This window comes from Anoplopoma fimbria, chromosome 17, assembly GCF_027596085.1.
Source record: "Anoplopoma fimbria isolate UVic2021 breed Golden Eagle Sablefish chromosome 17, Afim_UVic_2022, whole genome shotgun sequence".
In the NCBI taxonomy this organism is placed as follows: Eukaryota; Metazoa; Chordata; class Actinopteri; order Perciformes; family Anoplopomatidae; genus Anoplopoma; species Anoplopoma fimbria.
Genome location: NC_072465.1, coordinates 11,686,015 through 11,706,356, shown reverse-complemented (window position 1 = coordinate 11,706,356; position 20,342 = coordinate 11,686,015). Strand labels below are relative to the sequence as shown.

The 20,342-nt window shown below is 40.2% G+C and overlaps 1 protein-coding gene across 1 annotated transcript in view; it reads left to right on the top strand.

The window, feature by feature from the left end:
• nfasca (neurofascin homolog (chicken) a) overlaps positions 1-20,342 on the top strand; it is a 60,854-nt gene that overhangs the window by 3,193 nt on the left and 37,319 nt on the right. The window contains exons 2-7 of the mRNA XM_054616061.1: positions 1,877-1,894; positions 4,924-5,029; positions 8,847-9,043; positions 9,495-9,617; positions 14,208-14,378; positions 19,245-19,356. Coding sequence (XP_054472036.1) covers positions 1,877-1,894; positions 4,924-5,029; positions 8,847-9,043; positions 9,495-9,617; positions 14,208-14,378; positions 19,245-19,356 — 727 coding nt within the window. The remainder of the gene's footprint in view (positions 1-1,876; positions 1,895-4,923; positions 5,030-8,846; positions 9,044-9,494; positions 9,618-14,207; positions 14,379-19,244; positions 19,357-20,342) is intronic.

The following is a 20,342-nucleotide window of genomic DNA, read 5'->3' as shown; positions in this document are numbered from 1 at the left end:
ACACTCACACACACACTCCATTTACACATGATAATATCTAAAGGGCTAATGATGAGTGCTATTTAAGTTCAGTAAAAAGCTGTGCGGAGTTCCACTGTAGTGGACAGAACAGAGTCATCATTATTAACTGGATCAAATACACAAGACAAAGACATAGCAGTGAATAGCAACATGGATGAGAGCATGCATTTAGTGCACAGACAGCACACACCATCTATCAGGGCTCATCTGTCACACAAACACAAGGTCAGGCTCCAGACAAAGGGGCGCTCCATCGCTGTGTGTGTGTGTGTGTTCCTGTGTGTCACTGGAGAAATCAAAAGCAGACCAGTCAAGCAATTTATATCATAATAAATACATATCTACACAAACAGGTATTTAGTACAGTTACAGCATTGGCCAACTGCTATTTTAAATTCTTATGACCTTACGCTCCAGCTGAATAATTTGTGTTGCATTACATTACTTATTACAAAAAGTCCCATTACACATTGTAAGATCCATGTCTTTTTATCAGGCCGTTGTTGTCCTTCGGCACAACAGTTTATTTCAAAAAGCCAGTGTAATAATGTCCAGCGTGCATTACAAAATCACTGGTTGAACTAGATTAATAGTTTATATACAGTATGTACTTATGTAAATAGCAAATGGGACGAAATGATACCACATCACTCAAAGTCTTTTCTGACACATTGAATCAAATTTACCACAGTGACCTCATGGCACCCAGTAATGTATCACTTTCCTGAAATTGTTATATGGTACAAAAATGTAAAGAAAAAACAGTAATGTAACAAGTCAACCAAACATGAATAGAATGTCCTGACTTATATTGTAACGCTTTTAGCGATAATCTTATTCCATATTACATTATTGTGAACCATTCTCAACACAAAGTGATGCTTACTTTGCTTTATCAGGAAGTAAAAAAAAAAAAGGGGTATAAAAAAAATATATGCCTATTATTATAAGTAAAAGCAATAGTTCTTAAGCTTTATTGGTGAACCCCCCCCCCCCCCCACATTTCCGAGAAAAAAAGCATGCTTTTTTCATAATTCAATCATCTGTCAAAGTTATTAGAATTATAACTTGTGTGTTGTCTCTCTCCTCCTTACCTCCTTACTGCTCACCCTTTGCTGATACGGGAACTCCTTACAGGTGAGTCGTCGTTCCTTCATTCTACAGATCAATGTTCTCTCTAATGATTTTATAGCATTAACTCTACACAACATAAGTGTAAGCTGTAACAGTGGTTCCCAACTGGTCCAGCCTCAGGGTTCAACCACCAGGTCACAGTCCACAAACACAGTAGGCCAACGTAATACCTGCTCTGTTTATTTCCATACATCCAATACTAACCAATGTGTACGATTTCACAAAAAAACAACTTGTTTACTTCTTATTTTTTACAATATAAAAGGAAACATTTTAATAAAGGAAACAGAGCAATACAGCTGAAAATTATCAAGAAGAAAGTGTTTTTTAGGCAGGGTTTCAGCTCAGGCCAGTACTTTACTTCATGACACTCTTTTTCTTCTTCAGTTCAGTGTAAGTTATACTAAATTGAGTATATTCTGTGTTATACTGCTGTTCACTTCTGCTGTAAAGTTGGTTAGCAGTCCAAGAGGACAAAAAACATAATTTGAAATAAAGTCGCTTCTGTAAAAGTCACTACATTTCAATGTAAAGTTTTGTTTGACAAAGTTAAACCACCTGCTCACTCAGAATGCACCTCACCAGCTGGGAACCACTAAGCTGAACATAACATGATGAATATGTTATAACATAAATGTGTATATGTCTCTAATATGATTAACAATCACAATTCTATTTGTCCATGCTTCTGTCTCTCTTTGGCTTTACATTGGACTAACAGCAAAGATACTGCAGGAACGTAAGTGTTTCTTTTTAACATTGCTAATGTTTGTATCCCACCAGCTCATAGCGTGTAGCTTATAGCTTGCAATGCTACCAAAGAGCCGTAAGGTGTTGGTGCAGCTATCCGGGAAGAGAGAGGCCGCAGCTCTGGTGACAGCTAGCCGGCTAGTTAGCTAGCATGTCCTTCTCTGGAACAGCGACACTTGCCACCAGCCAGCTGTTCGGCTCATTTTCTGTAACAAGTGTAGCACTAAAGCATGGTGGAGCTAGCAAGCTAGCTAACTAGCCAGCTAGTTTGGCTTTGGCTTGTTGGTTACAGAAAAAGACCCAAACAAAGTTGTAACTTTTCTGGAGACCGCAATGTGCTTTCCTGCGCTGTGGCGATGTAAATGACGCATTAGGTTATGTTATTTTCTCATTTACTGTATCAACTGCTCATTTTAGTCATTACTGCAAAGCGTCACCTTAATGAGTCCAAAAAACTTGGTTTAGTTTATACAAAAGCTAGCAAGCTACAACATATTAAAGTGGATGCGGCTCCGACCATCCTGCTATATTGATTTGAAAGGGAAAGCCCTTTCTACTCCTAATAACTTTTGGGGGGATAGATTGGAATAATCAAACGGATAATTGGTTGTAACAGACAATAAATATAAATGTGCATGTGAAATACAGTGAGGAATACCAGTATTATATATAGCAGTACAGCATTCACAACTCAGAGGCAGTTTAAATAATGTGAGTCTTGGAGGATGCCGTATAAGCTGATATGCTGAGAAGTAATTTCCATACCAATTATCTTTCACACCCCGGCTTTTATCATTACCAAGCATTATGAAAATACTCTTATGGTTGCCATAGCAACATGAGGGATATAGTCATTTTTCAGTTGTGGATGAGATTAGTTGGAATAGCTTCAATTACAGATCTCTGTCCTCTCTGTCAGACAGGAATTCATTGGTGTATCAGCCACAGAGATTTCTTTCAGAGCATCGAGCCCCTCCTTTAATCCAGCAGGCGGCTGGCCCTTTGAAGAGCTTGTTATTTTGTATTGTGTGTACACTTTGTGTGTGTGTGTGTGTGTGTGTGTGTGTGTGTGTGTGTGTGTGTGTGTGTGTGTGTGTGTGTGTGTGTGTGTGTGTGTGGTTTACTTGTGTACAGTGTTAGAGCCACAGCCTTGCAGGGCTCAGTGAGCTGGAAATGCAAAAAGGGCAGAGAAATGTTGGCTGCGTGGTTTGATGAGCCATTAAATATGTATAGTAGACTGAACACAGCTGGGGAGGCCGAAACAATCATCTGTTTATTTATTTTAATAGAGCGGAAAGCAGGTTCAGATTGATTTATGAAAAATAAATTAATTTTAAAAAAACATACGTTTTTGGAGAAGGTTTAAAGGTAAGGCAGTATTCTATAACTTTGCTAATGTCAACAAATCCCATGAAAATATGAAGTATTGTGTGTATCAATCCAACATGCACCATCCTCAAATACACAGATATTCACAATAGCACCAAATGTTTATTAATCCGCTGCTGAAAATAGTCCCCAACTAATGTATTATTGCCCCTTTTTCAGTAACAACAGAGACTCGCCGAGCCCCTTTTTAAGATTATGTGTTTAAATATTTCATAGTGATCCATTGTTTTGAAAGTAAAAAATGTTTTTAATGACAGCAACTTTTATCCTTTAGAGCTTCAGAGCCTTATCATAGTGGGATAAAGGAAAGCAGCAATTTATTAGAACTTGGGTTGTTTTTACCTTTTATTTTATTTGTTATGAGGTGGATGAGGAGGTGGTTGTTTACTCACCATGGTAAATGCTAAGAATATGAAACACATCAACGTTTCTTAAAAATGGGTCATGAAACCAACATTTGATCCATATATCTGAACAGCTTTATCTGGAAGTCAAACTGGTTTACTCACCTGAAATATCTGTAATACTCACCTGCACTGGTTGATCCAGGATGTCAGTTAAACTCTGACGGATGCTCGGGGACAGTCTTACTGTTTGCCTTTGTTTCCACTTCCAAATAAGTCTGTGTGCAATCTGTCCGATCATCTGACTGCTTGTGTTTCTTTTCCCATCTGACATATTTTAGCGATGTCAGCATTTTCTCAGATCTCAGCAGTTATTTTGCTGAGCACAAGGTTATCACAACTGACTGCGCCAATTGCCAGAGCTTCAAATAGAAATCTAACATTTGATAAACTTTTTCTTGTAATTTTTGCCTACCTATGAGTACTGAGCCAAGCAGCATCCTTGAGTAGACTCAAGGATCATTGATTGCAGTGTTTGGCGTAATCAGAGAATAATATAAATTAATTAATTTACTAAAACTCCACTGTAAGTAGAGGAAATTGCTTTATTTTTTGCCAAATTACGGGTGTATCAGATTCTGTTTGTGTCTATAAACACACATAATATTCCCTATTAACCTTTCACTAGGGTTGGTGAAATGTTCCTTTAACATCAGTATGTAATGAGATGGGTTTATGATGAGGTCCATCTGGGTTAATGTTGAGGTAAATGTGCCTTGTGAGTGCCATTTACATTTTCCCTTATGTCACTTTAAAAACATTAGTAAAACATTGTTTCTGCACAGTTACACAAATTTACAGACAAATATATGTTTCAACTCTTCTTTGAAGCTACAGTGTTTAATGATTTACACAATTAATGAAATATTCAAACCCCAGATATAATGTTTTTCATTGCTGTTACTGGACATATTGGAAACTAGAAAATCTATTTTCTTATGGCTTTGGCATCTCAAAATGGGCTGGGTTTTTAAGAGGTTCCTTATGATTACAAATTACATGTCCCTACCACTTGAGTTACACATGAAATCGGTATATTGATCTTGAGGAAAGCTTCCTGTAAATCGTTAAATCCACCTATTGAAAACCCATGTTGTCTAAAGTGCACACAGCGCTGTGTGTGTATGTGTATGTGTGTGTGTGTGTGTGTGTGTGTGTTTGCATTATCTGTGCGCAGCTGTATTATCGCTGTAACCTTCTCTCCAACTGTCCCCTCCCCCCACAGTGAAGCAGCCCCCCACCATAGTCAAACAGTCAGTGAAGGACTACATAGTGGACCCCAGAGATAACATCATCATCGAGTGTGAGGCCAAGGGCAACCCAGTGCCAATGTAAGCAGCAGACACACACACACACACACACACACACACACACACACACACACACACACACACACTGCCCTCACAACACGCTCACACACATGTGTCCTCTGCTTATTGTAGAGACACAAGCAGATGATAAGTCGAAGGAGGTAACGGGTTTTCAAAACATATTTCAAATTTTTACCCATAATTCCCCAGGACAAATCCTATGTGTATAATCCATGGGGCACCATTTAGTGGAAATGAAATCAGGATAGAAGTTAACAGGCATGGAATAGCTAGTTAGAAAGTTGGGAAACGCTTGCAGGTAACTCAGAAAACAGTGATATTGACACGTCAACTTGCCAAAGGGACAGGCTGCAGACCGTGTGCACCAATCAGACGTAGCTGGAGAGGAATCAGGGAAAATGCAGCACAGCTGGGGACAGAGCGGTCCAGGGAGGATTCACGTGATGCCTCAAACATGGAACATTTTTCTTCCCTCCTCTTCCTCTCCTTCCCACTGTCTATCCAGTCATTCCTTTCTCTCAGGCTCGGTGTCTTTCTCTGTTCTCTCTTTTTTATTCTCTCTCTGCTGCTTTTTTTTCTGTCACTCCGGTCTGATCTGTCCTTGCTGTCTCCTTGCCCTCTCCATCCATCCCTGTGTCTCTCTGCCATTGAGAGTTATGCAAAGTGCCATTCACATGTGCCACTCTACTCCCCCCATCCCAACTCCCTGTCTGTCTGTCTCTCACACACACACTTTCATGTAAGTCATTACAGCCACCCTCTCTTTTTCCCCTTCAGTTGAATGATGTCTTACCCCAAAGCTCTTTTCCTGCCCTCTAACAACCCTATAAACTCAGTGTGACACCTGTCTGCCTGCGCTCCACAGCCTCAACCTGACAACTAGGCTGTTGTGCTTTTTGCTGCTCTGTCTCTCTCTGCTACCCCCCACATTGTCCTTACCATAGAAATAGAATAGGAGCCGGCAGCGGAGGTAATCACAGAGTTTTCAAGTCTTCTTCAATACAGCATGACGTTCAAATAGTCAATGATGGTCCATTTAGAGTCAAATAGATCATAAAGCAGGGTATGCTTTAGGGTGGGGCCACTGTGATTAACAGGTCGGTACCACAGCGTTGCCCGGTCTGGGAGTTGTCACTGTTTTGGTCTTTCAACTTTAACTCTCTCACAGTGTGTTTTAAGTTCATCAAAGTCAATTCTAAAATTTAGAATACAGCTTCAAAACCGTACTCCACTGACCAATGGGTGACATCATGGTGACTAAATCCACTTCTTATATGCAGTCTATGGTTTAAATGGACATTTATACAGAAGTTCACTCACAGTTGCAATTGCAACAATACACATAAAAATGGCCACTGCTCTGACCATCCCATTCCCTCTCAATTTTCCTTCCATTACCTCCATCCCTCTGTCAGGCCATCTGCTCCCTCTGCTCTCTAACAATGTGTTTTGGTTTTTTATAAGATAAGATAAGATAATCCTTTATTAGTCCCACAGCAGGGAAATTTGCAATAAAAGAAAAAGCTCAGTGGTGAGCAGGAGCTGCTGTAACAGGCTGCCACTCGTGCAGCGCCAAGGCAGTTTTTTTTCCCTCTCTCCTCTACCTCTTTTCTGCCTCTGTTTTCCACACATGCAGAAAGCACACACACAAACACACAAACGCACTGTTAAAAACCTGCTGCGATGAACACTCAAATCATGTTCACGCACACACACACACACACACAAACAAACAAACAAACAAACAAACACACACACACACACACACACACACACACACACACACACACACACACACACACACACACACACACACACACACAAACACACACACACACACTGGGTCTCCAGTGGTTACATCAGTGGGGGTATGACCAGCTCAGGACAGTGGTACATTGTCTATTTGGAGAGAGATTGGATTTACGTAAGACACACACGCATACACACGCACACTCATGCAGATTCTTGCGCATACGCACCCACACACACTTACACAACCTCACAATAAGGCTCTCTCTCTCACATGCACACACACTGGCTCTCCCCTTCCCAGGACAAGCTTTGTGCTCCAATAATGCACTCAGTTGACTATTCATGCTCTCATGAAACATTCAGCGTAAGGGATCGTTCACTTATTCACTCACAGTCAGTCTCTCACTACACAACGCATGCCATCACACGCAGGCACACACACACACACACACACACACACACACACACACACACACACACACACACACACACACACACACACACACACACACACACACACACACACACACACACACAAACACACACACAGCTCTGGTCTCCAGAGCTTCAATAGTGGCCCATTGTTCGGGCTCAGTGCTGTGCTGCACCTCAAACAGGCCCAGCTCGCCTGGAAGTGGCCTAAAAGTGACAGGAAGCATCTTCTGTAAATCCTCTCTCATTACCAAAAATAGCGACGGGTTATGTAAGCATATATCAGTGTTCCTCACTAATCATGGAGCCCTCTGGAAACACCACATGGAGCAGGATTAAGCTACATTACAAGTACATGGAGAGTGTTTGGTGTGGGGGATTTTTGTGTCCCGCTGTCATGTGGCAGCTGAGTAACGTAAGATGGCAACCACACGACAAGCAAAGGACTTTCACTTTTTCCGGTTGTTGAAACGATTAGGAGTCCATGTTAAGCTGGTGGTAGCCCTGCTTTAATAGTCTCCTCATTAAAAACCAATAACATAAAACTTAACACACCTTATTATTGATTTATTCAATCAGTCATCATTACATCAAAGTCATATCATATGCACCACTACCCTGATTCTCTTTTCAACAAAAAAGGTTTTTCATTCTTCTACTCTGCTGCGTTAAAACTTTTGCTGCAGATGTTTCAAATTAAAATCCTGCCAGGAACTATTCAGCTGCTGGAAGGGTTTGAATGTGAAATACCTGTATAATCAACATATTATCCCTCCCAACTTGCCAAATATCGACACTGTGGGACTACTCTTCAAACTAAGAAGCACTAGGTGCCCCTCTTTCATTTTTAAGTTTACTTACCCAACAAAACTACTTGGTTAGGTTACTGGCGTTGTTGGTTTTGTGTGTAAGTTGTGTAATAAAGAACAGTAAAATAAGTCAATTGTGACTTTTTTAAACACAGGACATGAACAGCAACCACCTGGGTGAAAGTCCTGTTTGTTTGTCCCATCTGGCCCAAAATGAGTTTCTCCCTCTTCAAACTAGGTCAGTTGCTCAGACCGTCTAACAATAGATGGGTTTAGTCAGTTGAAAGCTTGGTGGTTATCATACAGATGCTTAAGGGCGCCTCTGTGCGTCGGTATCCCATGCCTAAGGGCACTAACCAGGCATTGGTGTTTGATGAGTTGGGGGTAAGAACGGGTATATTGTCAAAATTCTGTTTTTGTTTTAGAGTATAGTTGCAAGAATGAAATGTTTTTATAATCTTTCCCCGCTTGAGTACACTTAAGTCACTCCACCAATACAAATCTCTCCAGTTTATTTAACCCTTTTTTTGATATTTATATGTGTAGAGTTGGACAGTTGGTTGTAATGCAATAGAAGGTATTGATAGTTTCCTTTGGGTCAGCTTTCAGGATTGTTTGCTGACTCATATAAATGTCCTCTGACTACAGTCGGTTTTAGGGTAAGAAGACTGATAGAAAGGTAATAAAAGTTGGTTGTCACAAGAAAGACTGTATCAAAGTCAAAATGAGCGTCACATAAAGAGGACATCAGTAAAATGAACTTCAGTTCCAGGAATCAACAATGTGATAACGCTGACTCTCTGATCCGTTGTCTTCTGGCTCAGGTTCTCATGGCGGAGGAACGGGAAGTTTTTCAACATTGGGAAAGATCCCAGAGTGACAATGCGAAAACGCTCTGGAACTCTGGAGATCGGTTTCCGTAGCGGAGGACGACCAGAGGACTATGAGGGGGAGTACCAGTGTTTTGCCACCAATGACTTCGGAGTGGCTCTGTCCAACAAAATCCTGCTCCAGGTCTCCAGTAAGAATACAAAGAACACACACGTTAATAAACAATATTTGGACAAAATGCATACATTAACATATCATAGGCTAGAAAGAAAGCATTATGGTATCTTACATTAGAAAAATGGATGAAATGCAACAGCAGAGTTGTGCTTTCTTTAAATAAACTGTTGACCACAATTCCAACCAGCATATACATATGCCCTACAATACAATCAGCCATTTGTGAAGAACAGTAACAGTTGGTAGGAGACTTTGCAGACTGATGGACTTATTCCTATTATTCCTCCCTCACCCTCGATTGACTGAAATTCTTGTCATATATAATTTCTCACATCCCTTTCTCTCTTTCTTTCTTTCTTTCTTTCTTTCTTTCTTTCTTTCTTTCTTTCTTTCTTTCTTTCTTTCTTTCTTCCACCCCCTTCCCTCCCTCTACTACTCCCATCCCCCACGTCCCCGTCCTCCAGAGGCTCCTCTGTGGCCTAAAGAGGTGCTGGAGCCAGTAGTGGTGACTGAAGGCTCCCAGCTGATTCTAGTCTGCAACCCCCCACCGGGCCTGCCTCCTCCGTTCACCTTCTGGATGAACAGCGGTGAGCAACAATCACACACAAATATACACACAAGTACACTGAGAGTATTTCTCTTTCTCTATATGTAGTGCGTTTTAGCTGTGTGCAAATGATGAAGGAAAAAGAATAGGAGTAAAACAGACATTGAACTGTTTTTCATGGTCATTTCACTAGTACAACATTTTTTGATTATTGTTACTTGTTACGGTGACAACACACATCAGTGGAGCCGTACAGTGTTGTCAAAGTTCAACAGGATAGAGCAGCCGAGGCTCTGGAGATGGATGGGTGGCTAGTTAGCTAGGTAGCTTGTCCTTCTCCAGAAAAGCCGGTTGTGAGGCGGAGGGACCGTTAGCACGCTGTTTGGCTCATGAAATACTAATGAGCTAGCTGTATGCTAGTTTGCTAGCTAGCTTGCTAATACTTCCATGCTTTAATGCTACACTGGTTATAGAAAATAAGCCGGACAAAACTGTCACTCATCTGGGGATAGCAATGTGCTTTCCTGTGCTGTGTTATCCATCCATCTTCCGTAACCGCTTATCCAGTTAAGGGTCGCGGGGGTGCTGGAGCCGATCCCAGCTGTCAATGGGCGAAGGCAGGGTATATTTTTACTTATTTACTCTGACTCTATGTACTCTTTGTAACTTTTCTACTCAACTGCCTTTTAGTTCTTACTGCAAAAGCTCACCTTTGTGAGTCCGTGACTTGCTGTAAATCAGTTTAGTTTATACAGAGATTAGCACATTAGAGCGGTTGCAAAGGCAGTAGTACACATAAAAATGGCTGTCGCTCTGAGACATCTTGCTATGTTGATTAGAATGGGAAAGTCAGTTTCTATTTCTACGTTCCTAATGTTTTCCTTCACTGCCACCACTATATTAGCCAGTCAAAATGCCAGTTTAATGGTAGACTTTGACATGTGATCAATATTTTTACAATGATGCAGCAGAAGGTGACAACAGTAACTTGGCTCTAACACTGAAGGGGAATAGGAGGTGACTTATGACCTTTCCATTTTACTTATACCTCAAATAAAACTTATTTTAAAGGAATTGTCCCTCTAAAACTGAACACCTGATTAGCTTTAAGGCTGCCTGCATCATTCCCATGTTTAATGACTCAAGTAATGTCAATTATCATCCGCAAAGAAAAGCAACCTAGGTCCTGAGAAGTGCATTTTGGTTTTGATTTCAGTCCCTTTACATTGTGAAAGGCTAGAGGTCTATCAGGTCATCTAGAGACAGCTTGATGTCCCTCCTTTCATAGCAGTGTGTCTCCAGTGACCTCTGAGCGTAATGCTTTAATTTGGGCTTTTCTCTCCCTCTCTCATTTTCTCTCTTTCACCAGTTGGAGGGAGACTTTATAGTCTGGAGCCAGTCTGGCATCCTTTCCTCACCTCTCTTCTTTGCACTGTATTGTCCTTCTCCCAAGTGGGTTACGCCACAGTACTGCTGAGTCAATGTGTGTGCGGACTTCATGTCCAGCCAGAAGCCGTATTACAGCCAAACAGAGACACTGTAAAAAGCACTGTAGTCAAACACCCATTACATTGACTGAGTGACTTGAAAAGACTAATACCTGGAAATTGTATGAGAAGAACATTGTAACTACTTTTAATACAGTAACGGTTTCCTCCACAGTAAAAACATAGATAGTGCAACTATAGGTCTTTTCATTATGTGAACTTAACCCACATTGTAAAAAGCCTATATGACACAAACAGACTAACTGTACACTCAGATCAACCACAGTTCATCAGCATGTCATGCAGCCCAGACACTCTAACAAGCCAAACGCTTGATGAGGACTGCTGGCCCGGCTGCTGATTGGTCCCGGGGCATTGTCTTGACGACCATACCGCTCACGTCAGCTGGAGCAGTTAGAGTGTGGATGACGGTCCGTCTGGATGTCTGTGTTCGTGGGGCCGCACTCTAACGTTTGCCTGTAGCAACTGTAGGATGACACATCAGCCGTTTACCAGAGCCAACCCGAACAGACGCTGAACTGAGTTGTACTGTGTGTGACAATATATACGCATTTACCAACCTACAGGCTAGTTGGACTCTTTAAAACAGGATGTGAGTGATAGATGGTGATGGTAGCGTTTCATTTCTTGACAAAACAGCTTTAGTTGATATAGGCCTGCATTAAGACATTTGTTTTGTATAAGTTGTGGGACTTGAAATAGACGGATCAAAGCAGTAGTGGCAGAGACAACAGACTTGTAGTCCATAGTGTGGATCAAACTCCAGAAATGTTGGATGCTGCATTTCCCATAATACAATTTATTTTTTCATCAGACCCTGCATGCCTGTTGAACGCCCTCGCTTTCAAACTCCATGAACCCAAATAAATAAATAATGAATAAATTCTGTAACTATATGTATTCACGATATCGATATTATCACATTAGCTACAGAAAGTTTTTGAATTTTTTTAATAATAATGACAAATTTATCTTTAACTTTGTTTATTGTGCTTCTTGTCTCTTTTTTGGCAAATGAATGACACTAACCATAACTGTAAAAAAAAAATGGCAATTTAAAAGTGCAGGACTGTTTGTAAAATATAATATATATATATATATATATATATATATATATATATATATATATATATACAGCGGGAAAAATAAGTATTGGACACGTCACCATTTTTCTCAGTAAATATATTTCTAAAGGTGCTATTGACATGAAATGTTCACCAGATGTCGGTAACAACCCAAGTAATCCATACATACAAAGAAAACCAAACAAATAAGTTCAGAAATTAAGTTATGTGTAATAAAATGGAATGACACAGGGAAAAGGTATTGAGCACATGAAGAAAGGGAGGTGCAAAAAGGTATGGAAAGCCAAGACACCAGCTGAAATCTATCAGTAATTAGAAAGCAATCCTGCCCCTTGTCAGTGCAAATTAATATCAGCTGGCTCAGTCCCAACTGATGGCCTATAAGAAGGTGTCTCATTACCAAGGTGTCACACAAGAAACATCTCATGATGGGTAAAAGCAAAGAGCTCTCTCAAGACCTTCGCAACCTTATTGTTGCAAAAAATACTGATGACATTGGTTACAGAAGGATTTCTAAACTTCTGAATGTTCCAGTGAGCACTGTTGGGGCCATAATCCGGGAGTGGAAAGAACACAATTTCACCATAAACCGGCCACGACCAGGTGCTCCTCACAAGATTTCTGACAGAGGAGTGAAAATAATTATCAGAAGAGTTGTCCAAGACACAAGGACCACTTGTGGAGAGCTTCAGAAAGATCTGGAATTAGCAGGTACAATTGTTCCAAATAAAACAATAAGTAATGCACTCAACCGCCGTGGCCTGTATGCACGCTCACCACGCAAGACTCCATTGCTGAAGAAAAAGCATGTTGTAGCTCGTTTAAAGTTTGCTGCACAACATTTAGACAAGCCTGTGAAATACTGGGAGAATATAGTCTGGTCAGATGAGACCAAAATTTAACTCTTTGGATGCCATAATACACACCATGTTTGGAGGTCAAATGGACATCACCCCAAAAACACCATACCAACAGTGAAGTTTGGAGGTGTGGGGCTGTTTTTCTGCATACGGCACTGGCAAAACTTCATATAATTGAAGGAAGGATAAAAATATGCTGCCATCTACCAGGATGATGAAGATGAAACGAGGGTGGACATTTCAGCAAGACAATGATCCCAAACACACAGCCAAGAAACTCTCAATTGGTTTCAGAGAAAGAAAATAAAGCTGCTAGAATGGCCCAGCCAATCACCTGACTTGAATCCAATAGAAAATCTATGGAAAGAACTAAAGATCAGAGTTCATAGAAGAGGCCCACAGAACCTTCAAGATTTGAAGACTGTTTGTGTGGAAGAATGGGCCAAAATCACACCTGAGCAATGCGTGCGACTAGTTTCTCCATACAGGAGGCGTCTTGAAGCTGTCATTACAAACAAAGGCTTTTGTACGAAGTATTAAATAAATTTGAGTGTGTTCAATACTTTTTCCCTGTGTCATTCCATTTTATTACACATAACTTAATTTCTGAACTTATTTGTTCTGTTTTCTTTGTATGTATGGATTCCTCGGGTTGTTACCGACATCTGGTGAAATGTTCATGCCAATAGCACCTTTAGAAATATATTTACTGAGAAAAATTGTGACGTGTTCAATACTTATTTTACCCGCTGTATGTGTATTGCAATATATACATTTCCAACTATGATTACAAACTGGAAAATTATTAAATCCAAAATATTCAGAATAAAACTCCAAATGATAGAAAAATAGCCAATGTATCACATGTGTTCTCATCAGAAAACAATTAGGGAATATTAAGAAAATCATAATTATGATTTTCCCAACATTAATGTGTGTTGTGATGTCTTGTTTTATTACTTATCCATGGTGACGATTCTTCAAGTTTATATTTAAGTTTAACATTAAAACTACAGATCCTCATGTCTTTACCTCAGTGTTAATGTTAACATGCGACTACTAGCTGCTACTAAAGCTGAAGTCAAAATCCGATCAACTTGTTCATGTGGTTTCATTCCCTCTCTCTCTCTCTCCATTTCCCTCTGTCCGTCCCTCTATCACCTCCTCTGTGTTCCAGCTATGACTTCGATCCCGCAGGATAAGAGGGTGTCCATGGGTCTGAACGGAGACCTGTACTTCTCCAATGTCTTGACCAAAGACGCTCACACTGACTACAGTTGCAACGCTCGCTTCCTCTTCACACAAACCATCCAGCAGAAGAACCCCTTCACACTCAAAGTCCTGACGAGTGAGTAGACACACACACACAACACACACACACACACACACACACACACACACACACACACACACACACACACACACACACACACACACACACACACACACACACACACACACACATCTTGCAGATCCCATACTGACTTTGAGTTTATGTAGTAATTTATTCTCTCTGTTCTCTCTCACTGTCTGCTTTGAGTGTTCTGATCACACACCGATCCAACCAATGGAGTATGACATGTCCCCATCTAGAGGTGATCAGCTGACATGACATGAGAAGCATTCAATCATAACCTTAAAGAAGATTTTCTCAGGTTGCTGCAGAAAAGAAAATAGAATAAAAAATGTTGGGTTATCTTGATATAATGTGAAATCTTTTTCAGATGTTACCGTGTGACGTCAGGTTCTGTGAGCGTGTCCTGTGTGTGGACTGATGAGCCTCTGTGTGTGTGTGTGTGTGTGTGTGTGTTTTCAGAGGAGCCGTATAATGACACGTCTTACAATGCCACTGACCCCTACGGTGGTGAGTCACTTCCTGTCCACCTCCTTAGTCAAGTCTCACAGAAAAGAGGCTAGCACACTAACCTGCTAGCTCAGTGAAGCTAAAGTCATTACTGACCTCAGCCTGACCTCAGACACACATTTAACCTCCTAACTGCTCTCTTCGTATGTAGAATTCACCATGTGGCTTCATGTGACTGTGGGTAGGTGTGTTTCTTAAAGGTTTAACTGATTCTTATGCTATCGATATTATATATTTTTAAATTGGATCCTTATCAAAAGTGAAAAATCACAACATCTGCAATGTATTCCACCACATTTAGATCATTCAAAAAAATTATTAAAACAACTTTTTCCCTTATTTTTTTAAGGAATCTAACAAAGATCACATGACCTGGACAGGAGATACTGGAATATGAAATTGTTGTGAGCAACAATATTAGAACTTTCTTGAATTGTTGCTTCTTACATACAAGTCAAATGTTCTCAGGTCACTCTGGGAGCCATAGGATTCACACCATATGTTCTGGAAAGTTTGGCTGACTCAATTTACAAATATCAGTTTTTAAGACACATCACCTGTTATCCATTGTGAGTTAACAACTGAACGTTTATTTTTTGTGATATGAAGCATTGGTTTGGTACCACTGAAATGTTATTATAAGTAGGTTCTATAACAGATTAGTCTGAGTTCTGTAATTCACTAACATATCAACTCTGCAACCCTGTCTCAAAAATTACGTCCCCATACAAGTAAGCTGCATTTTCAGTTTTGAGGGAAAACCGAAATTATAGTTGCAGTTCTTTACAGGTGATTTATATTGTAAATTGAAACAAAACAAAAACTCAACAAACTACTTGTTTAGGTTTTGTAAAAACATCTTGCTTTGGCTTAAAATAAGGAGGTTAGTTACGTTATTAAGATTATAGACTGAAAATCAAATAATTCAACGTTGACTTTTGATTTAATTCAGGACAGAAACATATTTGTGATACTTATAAATAAAACGTTAACATAAAAACGTATTTTATCGCCAGGTTAAAAGACATGTTTCCCTATAAATATAATTGAGAATGCAGTTTTGTTATATGGGAATGTACATTTTAGGAGACAAGGCTAAAATCTGACACCCGACTGAGCTTTATTGGATTTTCCATCCCATTTTCAAACAAGGAAAACATAGTAGTAGCTCTAAAAACATTGTCATGTCCTAAAATCAGTGTTGCAAGAAGTGAGTTTCAGTACTTTAAAGAGGTGTGAGTCATCTTATTATCTAAACATTGCCCATAGTTTGATTAAACCTTAAAGCAGTTGGTGTTCTTCAGATTTCAATCTCAAAAGCTAGTAAAGTAAACCGTCTGACATCACAAGACATAGTTAACATTGTGTTTTTAAGATATGTTTTAGATTGAAGCTTCTGCGATCTGTGTCTACATGCAGTATGGTCTTTGCCCCAAAAGTCCTCCTAGATCAAACATGTTTTTTTAGAATTCTCGATTCCATGAGAATAAAACATGTTCTCTTTTGAACTCCTTATATAAATGACGGAAATTATCTAATATGTTGCAGCAGAATAAAATATCTCCTGTTCAATTGGTGTAGTGTTAGTCAGCTGTTGTGTCATTTAGTTCATAATCAATCTATTCCATCCTTCCAACCAGTTTTAAATGATCACGTGATGAATAAACATACGTTAATTAACACACAAATTACCCTTAATTCAAGTTTATTGCAAGTATATTCATTATGCCATACACCTATTGAATGAGCCCATAGCTGGAGGGAACAGATCAGGAAAAGTGGCAGCATGTGTGTCAGTGGCTGAACTGGGGGGGGATATGTCCCCAAAGGGAGAAGATGCTCCCAGTGACAGATCAGGCCGGCGGCTCCAAGGCCCCAGTGGGACCCAAGACTCCGACGAGGCTCCAGCACAGAGAGGGATTAGGTCACATGATGAATATTCAGTCTGGATTCACGCTGTGGTCATAAATAGTCATAAATGTATGGAAGTAAGTCTGCTCTCAGACACATTTCAGTGTGAGTGTGGGGGAGTAACGGGACAGTAACAGCTGTCGAAATGTTCACACGAGACCACTACCGCACACGCTCATGAACACATGGTAGCTTTTTGATCACTAATCTCCTACAGAAGCAAAACAATTTTTTGGGGTGAGTGGGATTGAGTCTAAAGCTGCACTGCATCCTGGGAAGCGCTGACTGACTCATAAGCAAGGTGTTAGCCATGTTAGCCACATCTCCAGGTAGTTCACTGCACTACCGTAGCTCTCACCTAGCCATTGTGTACATAATCACTTTTGTTACCACTAACTGTCTTCTGTATGTCCTTTTTTTTCTCCCAGTGTCACTAACAATAGCAGATCCTCCTTTGCCGGCCGCTGGAGAAGCTAACCGCTAACAGATGCTTTAATCCCACACAGATCTGCATCACAAAAGAGGCTAATGCTAATTTAATCCCACACACTTCTCAGCAAACTGCAGCTCTCTGCTGGCTGGAGTTTATGTCCACACTGTTGGCAGCATTTGTGTTGGGATTGGATCCCAATGGAAATGTGCTCTCTAGAACTCTTGAGTAATGATTAACGAGTCAGACAAATCAGTCTGTGTAATACGATTTTAAAAGCTGCAGTTTTTGAATTGGTTCATTCCGTGGTGTAGTTTCAAATAATTACCAGTCAATCATTGCCAATGGTACATACAACGGATGTAGTACAAGGTCAGCCCAAGCCTTTAGGCCCACTAAGCTGAATGTCCTCCTCACACATTTGCCAAAACCAAAGCCTAACTCTAAACTCATGCCATTTAAACTAGTATTCCCTCAAATGCTTTAAAAGACAGTTCTGTTTTATAACAGCTTGGATTTTATTTTCACAGGGAAAGAAACACAGGCAGTCAGACAATGATATAGTCCTGCTTCATGTGGAAGGTTAAATTATTACCTAAATCGTCCGTTCACTGTCCATCACAGTTTACAGACCCACTACCTACATCAACTTTGACATTTCATGTTCAGTTTGACCTCCTGATTAAGTGTAAGAAGGTAAAAGAAAGTCTTTACAGTTTTTGTTTCTATTCGCAAATTTAACTATTACTATATTATATTATATAACTATATTTAATTATTAAAATGTGCAGAGAAATAATAAAACACATCTACAGTAGATAATATTACAAAAACAAAAACTGAGTTCTCTGAAGAAATGTCATCAAGGCTTGCTGAAAATTACAGCTGCAGAGCGTTTACAGGTTAAAAGGTTTTAACATATCAACCGTTTCCCTGTAAAAGGTGAAGCACTTAAAGCAGATGAAGAGAGTTTATTTGAAACACTCAAAGCGGAGACATTTTAAGTCGGAGCACTTTGGACAGTTACATTTTCAGCTTGTATTTTAACACTTAAAGTAGTTGAATGAGCAGTTGAAGATTAAAGCAGTTGAAATGAATGCACTCAGTTATCCTTTAATGGCAAGCCCACATGAATAGTATAAAAAGCAAAAGATAGGTGACATAATATTTGTACACTTAAACCGTAAACTACTTGCCAGATTAAAGTACCACATGGGTTTCGGTTGCCAAAATATACAAACAAAGACAGCATTTAGCAGTTTGCTCACGTCCCAGACTGCTTAGCTGGACTGACTGATTCATTGATGCTCAGATGGTTTGTTCACAATTTGTGTTGAAAATAAACAAGCTGAAGCACCACTTATTCCAAACTATCCCTCAATCATTGTATGGAAATCCGAGGTTTAAAATGGATTTTTATCAGTCACTGTACTGTGTGTGTGGATTATTAAAGGCCTCACAACCTAAAAGCTAACTCCAAACATCACCAAGGTTCTGTTCTAAAGGCTCTAGTTACAATGCTGCTGCTCGCTTTAGCTAAGCCCTGTGGAAAGTTCAACATGGGGTTAAATAATGCCATCGACTACATGACTTTAATATGATTCAGCTTCACGCTGAAGTAATCTCATCACAGAAAAAGAACGTTTTATCAGCTGCTTTGTTTAAGCTTTTAATGCCAATCTTTGCCATCTTTGTTCCCTTGGCAAACGGAAAGCAAGATCAATGAGTCCGTTGTTGTTTCTGCATCACCTAATGTTTTCCTGTGAGAGCGGCCAGAGGGTGTTAAACCCGTTTACAGGCCACCTCCGCCCTCATGACAGACTGCAGGGAGAGCTGAACCCCGACAGAGATGGAGCGCAGCCACAAGGAAACGATCAGACTAATGGTGTTAGATTCACGTGGCAGTGCCTGCAAACAGGATGTTCAGCTCCTGGTGCAAAGATAAACTGTAGTGTGTGTTTGTCTGTGCTTGTGTGTGTTAACCCTGCCCCCTGTTACTCGCCCCGCAGGCCGTAAAGTAGCCGAGTCCACGCCAACCTTCCTCTCACCCTCGGGGACCGAGAGCTCCAAGATGGTGCTACGGGACGAGCAACTGCTGCTGGAGTGTATCGCTGCTGGACTGTGAGCTCTCACACACACACTCTCACACACACACATACACACACACACACACTTACATACAGATATAATGAAATTAATTGTAGGGAGTTCTGCTAGTTTACTGCATGCCATAGACTGTATAAGAAGTTGATGAAGACTCAGCCACGTCATCCATTGGTTTGTGGACTATGGTTTTAGAACCTCGTGTTCGTCATTTCGGCCGTTGGCATCTTGTTTATTTCAACCAGAAGTGACAGAAGAGGGTGGAGCTAAGTACAACCAAACGCTGAAAACATAGGCAATCAAAATGCTACATTTATCTTTCATGAAGTGAAAAAACGGAAAACGCCCTGGTAACAACCTGTCAAACCACAAAGTAGCCCCGCCCTAAAGCATATCCTGCTTTATGTTCTATTTGACTCTAAATGGACTATCATTTACTCAATGAACATCTTGCTGTATTGAAGAAGACTTTAAACTAGAGATTGAGACCATAAACTTTACTGAGGGAATAAATCAAGAGAGAAGTAGAGTCATTTTCTCCTAGACTTCTATACAACGGAGAAGTCGCCCACTGATTGACAGTAGAGAGAATGCAGGTTTAAGACACATTTCAGACCCCGAAGTTACCGCTGCGACACAAACTATCATTTTAAAGTTATGAATCAGCAGTTTTGTTGGTGTTTTTCTTTTTTATCAGAGATAAAAAACTGCATAATTCAGACACAGGATGTTTTATTTACATTTGAGATTAAGAATTGAAGTGATTCAAACCTCCATTTAGTCCATGTCCCCTCTGTGATGCATGACAGGGAGAACACTTTAAGTAACTTGGATGTGGAATTTGTTTTTCCAGTCCAGTAAAGCACCAGTGACCCTTGATCATAATAGAACCACAACGGTGCAACTGGGCTGTAAATATTGAGTTAGTATTGTTGCTTTGGGCTTTCTGCAGTCGACTCAGTGGTTGGACTGAAGAGCTTTGAGCTGGGATTTGTCAGTCCATA